Source organism: Pteropus alecto, unplaced genomic scaffold, assembly GCF_000325575.1.
Source record: "Pteropus alecto unplaced genomic scaffold, ASM32557v1 scaffold109, whole genome shotgun sequence".
Classification (NCBI taxonomy): Eukaryota; Metazoa; Chordata; class Mammalia; order Chiroptera; family Pteropodidae; genus Pteropus; species Pteropus alecto.
The window spans coordinates 6,977,466-6,990,828 of NW_006494608.1; the positions used below are offsets into that span (position 1 = coordinate 6,977,466).

Consider the following 13,363-nt stretch of genomic DNA (forward strand, 5'->3'; position numbering starts at 1 on the left):
GTATTACTCCTACGGCAGTAATTTTACTATTTTCTAGAATCTTGTTATTAGTATTTCTGTTATGTTATTTTATATGTGTATGGCTTATATGAAATATAAGGTAAAGTTGAAGTAAACTATTCAAGAAGTAGGCATTATTTTTATAGTAAGACCAGCCCCTCAAAGACACACTTGGCAAAACGGTAGTGGACACCTGCCCTTTCAAGCCCTTTACACTTATTCTAGGTAAAAGGAATAAATCAGGTTTACCTTGTAGGCCAACCTTATCTGGAGAACGGTTATAGAACTGCCTGCTATTTAAAACGTAATCCTCAAATATGGTTTCCCGGTATTTGAAATCTATTTAATAGAACCAGTATGTTTCTTTCAAAATTAGATAAAGCTTAAATAAAGCTTAGATAAAATTAGATAAAATGTAAATGTATGATTGACATAGTACATTGAAATTCTTTTATTTAATGTAAAATCACTCACGTCCAATTACTTTGGGGCTGGGGGAAGACAGTAAAAGTAGGAGGGCCTTAGATCCTTGAAGTGATGGATTAACACCTATGAGGAGTGGAGAGTTACACATATACACAGAAAAGATTGGTGACGAGAAGTTGATCACCATTTAGTGATCTCCAACCTTTTTGGTACCAGGGACTGATGCTGCTATGAGAATCTCATGCCTGATGATCTGAGGTGGAGCTGAGGCGGTAATGCTAGTAGTGCTTGGGAGCGGCTGCAAATACAGATGAAGCTTTGCTTGCTAGTCTTCCACTCACCTCCTGCTGTGCAGCCTGGTTCCTAACAGGCCACTGACCAGCACTGGTCCATGGCCCAGAGGTTGGGGACTCCTGGTCTAGCACTTTTCAAATGTGCATCTGTTTAGTCTTTCTATCTTCAACTTCTATGGGTAGGCTCTCTTAAATTTCTGCACAATTTACTACTACACTTTATCAGATAACCTCTTACTAAAAGTTTCAGCATAATTTGAAAAACTGACTATTAGCAATTGCCAAGGAAGTTTTGTATTCCAGTAAATTTAAATCAAGCTCCTAATCCACATTGAAAATTGATAAAACATATTTCAAGATTTTGTATAATAGATCGTTTTATTTTACTTGTATAATACATGCTAATGAAACTTATTTTAGCATGTTATTTCCTAATCCTCAAAGAAATCATTTCTGCTGACCAGTTACAGTTCTTGAAACAATCCACCAGAGTAGTACCAAGATAACAACAGTGCTTTTGATAACACTTAAGAAGATATATGAAAGAGATTGATAGCTTTTGTGTGTTTTTTTTGCAACTTCCCCTTTTGTACCAATAAAACCTGAATAAAGATAGGTTATGCAGTGGTCTGAACCTGGCAAAACCAAACCCCACGTGAAGATTGCCATCCCTCATTGTCCCTGTACACTGTACCAAGCAGCACTTCACCCTGTGACACCATTAACAGTAGCATTCCACCTGCCCCCATCAGTGGCCTTGCCATGGTTAGGACATTCTTTTTTACACCTCCTCCTGCTGGTATGTAAGCCTGTTTTCTCTATTTCTATCTGCTTCTGGAAGTGGAAGACCTTTGGCTAGCATCCCACTTATAATAACCATTGCTGTGTTTGAAAATAATTAAGTTCACCTCATTCTCTTGCTCTAGGCCTTTGAGTCATATCTGTTATTCTTCTCTAGACCATCACTAGTTTCTCTGTGTCATCTTTAGAATAGGGAAACACTTAACTTTTTTTTTGAAAAGGATTCGGCATTATGTAGCTGATGACCTCATAGGCTGGCTAATTAATATCAGGTGATTTCTAATTTTGGTATAACTCTTCTTTCCTATAAATATTTCACATTCTTTTAATATAGTCTTTAAAGAGCAATTATAAACATTTATAAATCATAAATAGTATTTCATGGAGCATCAGCTGGCATCCTCTGTTGATCCAAATTAAAACTTTTCTAAACCTCATCATCTGAGAGGAAAAAATTGCAAACCATGTGTATTGTTACATAACCAGTTCTATAGTCAGAATTCTACTATTGGACTGATCAAATTAAATAGCACAAGATCAGAAATATATTTGCTAAGAACTTGTTTGGGGAAGGCAGCATTTTCTGCCATTACAGAGAATAAAATGCTATTTCAGGATCCATTATTGATTTATGCACTAACCAGGATGGAGAGTCGTAAAACTGAGAGAGACCTTTACCAGTCAGAGAGTTCATAAGTCACTCATGTGAATTATCCAGAACAGATGGTTTTCTGGATAACTTTTAATAATTTTTAATAATCTTTAGGTAAATGGATTCTAAGATTCCTTCAGCAATCTTCCTATCATCTTAAAACAGTCTTTGAAAATAATTTAAACATTGTTTTATGTTTTTTAACTCTTTGCAAAAATAAACAATGGCTTTTCTACATATTAAGGGAAAAAAATTGCTTAGGATCGAAATAGGCAGAAGAAAGAACAAAAGTCAAATTGTCCCTTTTAGTGCATTGGCTGTTTTTTTTTTCTTTTGCAGGTCATTGTCCAGCTCAGGAAAGCCCGATGTTCCTTGTTCTCTGTACATGAAGGAGCTTCAAGGTTTCATTGCCAGAGTTATGAGTGACTACTTTAAACACTTTGAATGCTTGGATTTTGTCTTTGACAACACTGAAGCTATTGCCCAAAGAGCAATTGAACTTTTTATTCGCAATGCCAGTCTCATAAGACCTCTTGGTGAAGGTGGGAAAATGCGACTTGCTGCTGATTTTGCACAGGTAAATTGATGCATAGCTATAAAAGGGAAAATGTTTCAGCCTCAATATTATCTATTAAATGAAAGACTAAATATATTCTTTAGTGTTTTAAAGACTTGAAGTATAAATAAAAATAAATTTATTTAAACCTAATTGATAAAAACAACTTTAAAGATATTTTATAGAAGATTTTTTTTTCTTTTTATTTAACAAAAGAATCACAACTCATCTTTGATACTTCAAGATTAAATAAAGTGAAGTAGCACATTCCATAGTAAAGCAACATTTCTCATTTTTGCATAATGCAGGGCTTTCTCACTATTTTACTACCCCACCAGGTCAATTTTGATAAGAATAATTGATTCACTTTGCTGGAAAATAATGTAGGCAATGAAATGTATTTTTCAAACAACGTAAAGGGGCCATCAGTTGCCATGTAAAGAGAAAGAACTGCAACACATCTGTAATCCTCTGGAGGCCAGCTCAACATCCCAGAACAGTGTTCTAATTTATTACATGCGCAGTGGCCAGGTAGATAAAGAATCTGAGTATTTAGTCTTTTGTATTAAATAGAGTACCTTTCCTGTATGTGGTCAGCCTTGAAATCATTCCAGGCTATCTGATGTGAATGAGGTAAAATAACATTAAAATAACAGAACTATAATTAGCTTGTATAGAAAGGTTTTCTTTGTTTTGTTCTTTGCTCTTTAGACATATATTTAAAAGCCTTTTAATAGTATCAGAGGCAAAGAAGAAACATCTCAAACACACACATTAAAAGATTCAGAACCATGATTCGTATTTACATAACATGTCAAAAACGAATTCATTTTTTAAAGTTTTTTAAAGCTGTTAGCTTTACTAGTCTAAATTACTAATTCAGATGGATTATTCATAGTGCTTTCCCAGATCCTCTCTACTTATAAAGATGGACAGATTTTAACGTCCCTTTTTATTCCTTTGTGTATGTGTGAGCAAGTCTTGGTTCATTATTCCTGCACTGAGGAAAATACATGGCTGACTGCTCATACCGGGTTGCTGGTTGCCCAAAGCTCCCTTGTATCTGAAAAGAGTCACAAAAAGGAGCCAAGTAGATAACCTCATATTTCAAGAGCTGGGCTCTTCACATATCAGTTGGTCTAGAATAAGCCATTTTCATCTCCAGATGATAAGGCTTTGGTCTTTAGTAGACCATGGTAAAGAGCCTTCCTTTGGGAAATCTGGTTTGGTAGCCTTAAGCATGAAAACAGAAATTAAACATTACCATTAACATGGCTTATTTTATCATTCCCATTTTTATCAGATTTGTTCTCAAACACAAGTACATTTTGCTTTGTTGTTATAGATACACTTCAGCTTAAAGAGATCTATATATTAATGGTGTCTTACTTGTCCCTTACCGGGCTTACAGGCTGTTATTGAAATGAAGACACAGTGATATCACAGGACCTGCTCTTATTTATTAAAAATATTATAAGCTATACTCAAATGAGTGTCTGTCCTTCTTTTCCCCTTTCCTTTTTAATTTTGTTTTTCTTTTCCTATCCTCTTCTCTCTCCTGGGCTCCCTCCCCCACCAGTTTATTTGCATTCTGCTCCAGCTGGTTCTTGAGTCACTTTCCTGGAGGCAGCACTTCAAGTCCAATTAGAGTGGCAGCCAAGCAGGAGATGAGCAAGAGATGGCCGGAGCAAGAATGCTGTAGGAAGAAGGCTTTTCGTTTTTGCTTTTTATTTTAATAATATGTTTTCTGAGTCTTAAAAGGTGGAAAGCACTGTCCTTTAACCCTTGCTACTGCAGCTAGCCCCTGCTCAAAATGCAGAGCAGCCAGTGGCAGGGCTGAGCTCTTACTTTCCTAAAACTGCATTATTCAGAATTTTATTTGGTATTCTTTCTTTTTAAGGACATGTTGCCTAATAAACCAGACCTATTCCTAGGTCTCTTCCCTTAAGATAAATGAAACTCATCAATCATTGTTACTAACTTAAGCTCCCAGGCATCCTATGTTTTTCATTTCTTAAATATATTTAGAAAAGGTGTTTACAAGATAGCATTTCTTCAATGTTGAGTATATTTTCCAGCGCTGCGGTGACATAGGTTGATGCAGTCTGTGAGGAGCTGCTTCCTTTGTTCACTCCTGTAGAGTGTGCCCCAGTTTCAAACATCTATCTACTCAGCTTGAGGATGGCTTCCTGGTCCTGTAGGTCATAGGCACAGGAAGACGGGTGGAAGCACTATCATAATCATGTTTGTGACCTGTAACTTTGGCAAATATTATTCAATTGTTATATTATTACACCTCCCATCTTTTAAAAAATTAAAGTGAATTTGGGGTTTTTATTTGATTTGATTTCTTGCCACAACTGCAATTTTGTGTTGTTACACCTCAGCTTTCAGCCTTTAATTTGGTTGGAAGTACTTTTTTGGGGGTCAGTCAAAATATTTAAATAGCATCACCCTGGCATTTATATTCATGACAGGTGACAACTGGGGACTAGAAAGCCTTTTGACTGCCTCATTATTGAAAGGTCTATCAATTTGTATTCAAAATTAAACCAAGCCATTGAAGCCACTGGAATCAGGAATACACAAATCCTCTGTGAATATGAAGAGTTCTTGTGACAGAAGTGCCTTCTATTCTGGCATAGATAACAGAAAGATAAATTGCTCAAGAAGAGATTAATGGAGAATGTTTTGGAATGCTGATTATTTGGCATAAAGTCCAGTTGCAAAGACAGATCATGATATATTTTAAAGATTTATTTAGGAATCCTAACTTCTCCCCACTGTCAGGCACCATTGCACAGGTGAAAGAGAAGTGGCTGCAGGGAGCCATCTGGAGGGTTCATGATGAGGAAGTGCCCAACATGCAGTCCCCTTAGGAATCAGGTCACAGCACAAGGTGGTTTCCCACAGGCAATTACTTCCTCACTGTGACCACATGGTCTCCGTGTCTACACGAATCACAGCAATTCTAAAGCACTAAGCTTGTTGAAGGCCTCTGGGGTTCTGCCTTTTCAGAATCTCTCTAGGGACTTGTCCACACTGTTCTCTGAAGCACACACTCCCCTCTGCTCCTCGTTTCATTTCTTCCCTGAGGGAAAGGATAACTATTGAACTTAGCATTAAATTATTTACTCAGTGGTACTTTTAGCGCTTCTATTTTAGGTCTTCTCGTGTCCTTGAAGTATACATTTATAACTATATTTCACTTTTTGCCTGAAAATACAAACTTAGAAATGAAAACAAAATAATCAAGATTCTAATTTCTGTTCTAATTCCTATCCTTTTTCTCCTTAACAATGTCAGGGCAGGAGTGTCCTAGGAGCATCCACAGATGCCCTGTGGTTAACCAAATGTCTGTGGTGGGCAAGGAGTAGCTATGTAATTAGTTCACTGGGCCTGCAGCTGACCTCTCAATTCTCTCCAAACAGGAGAGTTGCACATGCCATTTTTTTATCCACAGCTAATTGCAGAGTCTCCTCCTCTAAAAGAAAAATTCCTGCCCTTTAGAAACATGGCCTTTATTATTTAATGGAATTCTGACAGAAGAAAATGGTTTTTAATACCCTAAAGGTATTTTGTGGATGAGAAATATATTTTAAATACTTAACATTTTGAAATTGTACTATGGCATAGAAATCTGCATCATTATAGATTACACAGACAGCCATTCAAGGTCATATTCTCTCATGTTGTAATTTTTTCTTAGCCACTTATTTGTTTTAACATTCAATCCTGCTCAAGTGCTAAGGCAAAGGTTGTTTGGTTTAATTTTTGAAGATGATGAAACCCCCTAGGGTAATTAAAAAAAATTTGACAAAAACATTCCGTTAAAAATACTTTTCAGTGTGTAAAAAACCATCATATGTATGTATGCACTCACACACACACACACACACACACACAGTTCGGTATATAATTGGAGATACATGATAATCTCATTTTTACTTTGTACTCAGTGTAAAATAAATGACACATTCTAAAGAAAACCAGAAACTCCCACTGAGTGAATAAACAAAACAGGCCACACAGAAGAGCCCATCACCCATTATCTTTTGAGTTTAGCACTGGCTCAGAGCTGCTCTGTTTTGCATCGTTGGCAAGAATCCTGACATTTCTTCCTGAGATTTTTCTCTTTTTATTTATTTATCCTTTTCTGTTTTACTGAGTTTTCCAACTTTGTGAGTTTTCCCTCTAGGACATACAGTATATACTCTGTGTCTATGTTATGAGAAAAATTCACCTGGCCACTGGTCACCTTCAAGACCATCTCAAGGACATTGTCCTCAGTTCTTCCCTGACAGATCATACATTTGATACCACACTTGTCATTTTGCTGAATAATCATCATTATATGTGTATCTATATGTCTGTGTGCATATACATATCTTTCTTATGCTTTTATGGAGTAATAATTATATCGTTTGGATAAATGTATATCCCCTTCTTCACTAAATTTGAGAGAGCTCCATGAAGGCAAGACAGTCTAATTCATCTTCTTATTCCTGTGTCTAGCTTGGTGCCTGCAATTAACAGGAAGTCAAAAATCTTTCTTAAATGAATGATCGTTTAGGTCTCCATGGTCTTACAGTAGCAAGGAGATTTGAACAGTTTTTCAAAAGGATTGCCAGCAGTATAGAAACCCTCACTTTCCTTTCTTATGTTTTTCTTGAAGAAAGATACTGCATTACCAGGGAGCAGCCTTTTTTCAGCCATTTTCTAAACTATTCTTTACTAGGGTCCTCTTTATAGCAAGCGTGGAGAAACCGTGTCCTCTGAATTCCACATATGCAAAAACTTTCATATTTGTATATGTACTTGGTAGATAAAGAACAGGTAGCCTAAAACTCCAATTAATGACAAGTAAAATTTCCAGTCAAAGGAGGAAAATAAAGAGAAGCAAAACCAATAGTTGCTAAATTCTTGAGTCAGGAAGCAAATTAAATTACTAATAATTTAAATGCGGGAAAGTTTTTAAAATACTGATAATAATTGCCATTATTTAAAGAGCACTTACTGTATATGCCATGGACACAATGCTTTGTGGAATTGCTTATTTTATTTGCATAATTCTATGAAGTAGGTATTATTATCTCCATTTGACAAGTAGGTATTATTATCTCCATTTGGGGCTTAAAGAAGTTAAGTCCAGGGCCAAACAACTAGTCATTGTAGACTGGAATTCTGACAAAGATGTGCTACCTCCAGAGTCAGCGCTTTTAATTAGTTGGACTAACCTGGTAAAAATTGTCATTTTTTACATTTAATGTAAAAAGACTTGTTATGACTACTTAAAATACAGGCACACAATCGGTCTTGAAAACCTTCCTTTTTCTGATTTTCAATGGAGAAAAAGTCTAAACTTTCTCCTCTTACATAACGAAAAAATGTTTTTCTATTTTTTGGGGGAGGAATTGTCTCATCTTATTCCCTTTTAGTAAGTAAGTGCAAAAGTTATCTAAATTCTTGCCTTTTAATAAATTTGATTGACTTTTAAAACTTGCCTCATAGTCCAGATAAAATTAAGTTTATTACAGCTACAACTTTCTGTGATATAAGTGTGTCCCCAGTTCACTTTAGGATGCTCACATAAAAAGCTATGAACATTATCTTTTAATATTTCAGATGGAGTTGGCTGTGGGTCCATTTTGCAGAAGAGTATCTGATTTAGGAAAGTCCTATCGAATGTTGAGGTCATTCAGGTGAGACATAATTCTGTTATTGCTGTTAATATATCCATAGCCTATTAGCAGATAAATACTTTTCTCTTATTTCTGTTGAACTATAAAATTGCTGAGATTTAACCATTTTATTACCTACAATAATGGTTCATCTCAAAAGTTATTATTCAAACCAGAAACCTGTATAAAATTATATGCAATGACTAATGAGTGTGTGTGTGTGTGTGTGTGTGTGTGTGTGTGTGTGTGTGTGTTTGAGTTACATTTCAGAAGATTGAGCTGGTAAATTTTATTATGCTCTTTCTAGGGGTATTTTTTTTATTCCATTCTTACAGAAATATATTGAATAGTAATACCAGGCAGTTCATAATTACATAAACATCTTTTTCTGAAGTTTTCCCTTGTTCATTTATCATTTTCAATCCAGTCTACTTCTAAATAGGTCATAGGTTACATTCCATAACAAAACTATTGAATAGAGTATTAAAAGAACTGCATTTAGTGATAAAATGTAGTGAATAACTGTGAATGTAGTAGGTGATTTCGACAGAAGATGGCTAGTGCAGTTGAGCACAAAATTTAGGATTGAGCTTCCTGAAAACCAGTTCAAGAAAGAAAAACAGTGAGTTAATTCATACTCATGATCTAAGAATATGCCTATTTAATGGGAAAAAACTTTCAGTGATGAATGCTTGGGTAGGTCTTTTCTTAACGTCAGTGTTAAGGAACATTAGCTTAATGACTAGTGTCTTCAATAGCAGATTTTAGAAAATAAGAAGGTGTACATACGGCTGTTTATTCAATAATCCGGAACTTCCCAAACTTTTTCACACCATGGCACACATAGAAAATGTATATATATTCAAAAAGATGACCATCCCTGAGGGTTGAAGAGATCAACATAATACTTATAACCATTTTGTGACCACAGCATACCAGAAAGGAAGCCTTGATATAAACTATCTATAATATCCAACAGCATACAGTAGTCTTTGAATGTATTTCTGTGAAGATTAGGTAAGAGTCCAGGCATGTGGCTTTGTAAAAATGGACTCAGTACTGGAAACTAGAGTAACCAATAAGCAGTATGTCCTTTAAATCACTTCACTCTCTTATGTCATCTCAGCTTTTGGTAGTAGAAAATTCAGATGAAATGTCACTCAAAATATAAGAATCCAAGTTGTTAATTAAAAAGGGAGTTCTGTGCTTTGTAATTGGCAGAGATTTTTTTTAATGCCAACATAAGAGCCTGAATTTTTTTTCTCAAATGCCGATCTGTGCAGAGGTGGGTTTCAAAAAAATTTTAAATGAAATCACAAGTGGAGATTTCAAAAAACTTAAAGTGAGATGCTACCAAACATGGAGAAGTTGAAAGATTAAGAGGTCTTAGGGTTATGATCCCCTAGTCATCTGTCTGTATAATTAAAATAACCCTAATAAAACTCCTGTAAAAATCACTTACTTTGAATAAGATGGTAACACAACAGTCCCAGCTGGGTGATAAAATGCTGCCCTGAGTAACAGAATCAGTTAGTACACTGGAGGATATTAAGCAACTAGTTAATGAAAAGGGTTTGGGAAAAGCTGTGACTTCGATTTGCTATATTAAGATTAGGCTATTACTTTTAATTGTCCTAGCTCCCATGTTTAGTTGTTTATTGCATATGTTTGTATTAAAATAGTGCTTATCTTTCTGTTTGCTGAAACAAGATGGCCTTTATTAAAGTTATGTCACAATATGGTGATACAAGATCTGCAGGTTTATATAAGACCAGTGTGTTAAAAGTCATTTAAGATGGGAGTTTTCTGTTAACCTCCCAATTCTCACATGAAAAGAGGACACTAAAGGGTCTTTTAGCATTTGAATAGTGATACCTTCTAGTACCTATTTATGGAATAAAAAATTAATGATTGATCAATGTATAATAAAAGGAAATTCTACATTTTTTATACCTAGCTTCTCTAATGGCGCAATGGTCAATCTAGATGGGTTTCACACTTTTAACTATGACTCAGAGTTATTCTGCATTGCAGTTTTGCATAGACTTACATGCAAACCTGCAACTACATACAAACCCATATATCTACAGATGCACACCCACATGTGTGTCATGAAGCAGTAATTACTTTTCATGCGATATCCTATGACGCTTTTTTTTTGTCGGATTATTTTAACCCTCTAAATTGGTTTCATGACTCACCAGTGGTTTGCATCCAGCAGTTTGTCACCTTTCTTACAGGGCCCTTAACTTGAACTTTAGCTGTTCTAGTGACAGGGGCAGAGTTTGTTCCTTTCTACAGCTATAAAGGTTTATGCCCTCTTCTCCTGGGATTCTGATACACCTGAGCTTCCTTAGCTCCCAAGGCCTCGACACATATGTAATAAGAATAATTTCATCTTTCTTACGGAGCATTCTCCATAACTTGAATTCAATGAAATATTCTAACAGAGATTTATATCTACCAGTATATTCCTACATTCATATGGAATCAACAGAATTCTCTTAATAGATCCTAGCATTATTCTCAGTTGTTTGATGGGACTTGGACAACCATTTGATAAAGATTTTAGGATTAACCAGATTAGGAAATAAAATGAAAGCGTAATGTATTCTGGGGTTAAATCTAGCCCTAATCTGCCAAGAATGTTTTAGGTCTCATCTTTTAAAAAGAGAGATATCAGTATGTGCCACTGCCTCTGCCTGTAAACTCTAGGAAAGCCCCCAGCCGTGCTGGCTTCTCCACAGTTGTCACATGAAGAGAATTGACTTAGGAAAGCTTACCTATTTGCAGGGGCCTGCAGAATCTCTTCCTAGAGAGGAGTAAATCAGTACAGAGTAATCTTGATTCCAGTTACCCAATTCTAGGCCCTCTATTTGCCTACCTGCAAAAACTTGTTAGAGATCTGTCTCTAATCCAAAATTAGTCCTGAACAGTTGCAGTGGAAGGGCCCACTCTTGTTAATCTTCCCATCTGTGCTGTGGGTTGTGACAGGGAATAAGCATCATCCAGTGGCTATGTACAGAATTATCTTGGCTCTCGTTCATGATCTCCCCAAAGGTTCTGAATCACACCAGACCAGCTGAATGGCGGTCAGTGGGAGATTGGCTAAATAATATATGCCACATCATAGGATCAAATACATGCGTCTAGCAATTTATATTGTTAATAACTAATAATATCAACAATACTTCCTAATATATCATGAAATGAAAAGACAGGCTATTAAACAATATATATGATATGATTCCTGCTACTTTTTAAATAATAATATATGTGTGTGGAGAGGAAAAGTCAAGAAGGATAAATATCAAAATGTTACCTTTGGGTAGTAGGGTTGTCACTAGTGATTTTTCCTTTAGAGGTTTTTGTGTTTTTCAAATTTTCTGCCGTAGTCATTTTATATTTGTAGTCAAAAAAATGGGTAAACATTTAAAATTTTCTCTTGCAGTGTTTTTCCCATTTAAAAATAACAGGGGAGCTAAAAGAATAATATAAAATATATTAAAACATTATGCAATGTGAAGGAGGGAGACAAGAAAAACAGGCAGCCAAACAGCCCACACCTGGCAGGTTGGGCGTTGGTCTGAATAAGTGGCAATGGCTGCAGGAGAGGGCAACTGGCCCTTTGCAAGGGAGCGTGACAGTGCCAGCCAGAAAGCCCCCTGTCCTGACTGTAGGGGCAGCACCCCTCACATACACACAGACCCCGGGCGCCCCTCCTCCATCACATAGCCATCTATCGCAGGGCCCTTTTTCCTTAATGGTGATGATATTAGTGCATTATTTAATTAAGCCAGCAAGCTTCAGGCATACATTTACATTTTGCTGTCTACATTAGAGTGTCTCAGGCAGCAGAAATCTTTTCTTACCCTGGACGGAATGCTTCCTCAGAAAGCTACTGACATTAGAGATTTGTCCCTAGGTGACTGTTGTGTCTACACAAGATGGCAGAGCACCACCAGCTAGGGGCTAGAAAGCTCTGACCCTCAGCATCCTCAGCACAGATATTCATGAGGCAGAGAACTGAAAGGGGCCACAGGCCTTGCATCATCAGGAACACAGACCCTGCCCTCAGCAGGCACCACTTCCTTTGCTCTGGAGGGAACAGCTTTGTCTCTGAATTTTGTCCACAGCCTGCTCTGCTGGAAGCTTTGTTTGGTTTAATGAGAGAGGAGGGAAAGCTGTCAGGAGGTATGGGCTATTATGATGGGTCTGTTAGCTGAGGGGCGGTGAAGAAGAAAACCATCAATAACTCTAGGGTATAGTGTTCATGTCAACTTTTTAATTGTAGGTAAGGGATTTCTGCCTCTACAATTTATATTGGTGATCATCTGCTGCTTGAAATCCCAACCCTCCATGCCTGAGTGTATGTAGAACTGTAAGGCAGCCATCTTTGTAGCTGCCATGTTTAGCATCCCCAAATGTGTTTTGTCCTTTCTTTCTACTTGTGAACCTGGGGCCCATTAATCCATCCCTTGAAATAACTATTTCCCTAAGATTTCTGGATTCTTAATTCCCAATTGGAGACTTTACCAGTGTAGCCAGAAGGCAGCCACACCTTGGGCTTGGTTTGGTTTGTGTTTACTAGTACTTCGGTAGTGTTAAGAGCATCCGCTAAACATGGAGAGATGGATATTCAGTTTGCTACAGTATTTATTTTAGCAATCATTATTTGATCATTTACTTTATGCTAAATTTTTGCTAAGTATTTTACTGACATTGTCTCATTTCACCCTCACAACACTTGCGAGTCAGGTATGACCCCCATGAGGCAGCAGATGCTAAGAGAAGGGAAGTTGCCAGGGCTGCACATCTGAACATTGTATGAGAATTGCAGAGCTGCATTTCAGATGCAAGGCTGCCCGATCCCAGAGCCTTTGCTTGTAACCACTGCATCCCACGTCTTCTTCCAGAAGTTCCTGTGTGTTTGCTCTCTTGTCCTAGAAGAGTA

At 36.8% G+C, this 13,363-nt stretch overlaps 1 protein-coding gene across 2 annotated transcripts in view; it reads left to right on the plus strand.

Moving 5' to 3' along the window:
- COG5 (component of oligomeric golgi complex 5) overlaps window positions 1-13,363 on the plus strand; it is a 290,965-nt gene that overhangs the window by 265,502 nt on the left and 12,100 nt on the right. For both annotated transcript variants that reach the window (XM_015599504.2, XM_006925364.3), the window contains 2 exons: window positions 2,512-2,749; window positions 8,354-8,430. In XM_015599504.2, coding sequence (XP_015454990.1) covers window positions 2,512-2,749; window positions 8,354-8,430 — 315 coding nt within the window. The remainder of the gene's footprint in view (window positions 1-2,511; window positions 2,750-8,353; window positions 8,431-13,363) is intronic.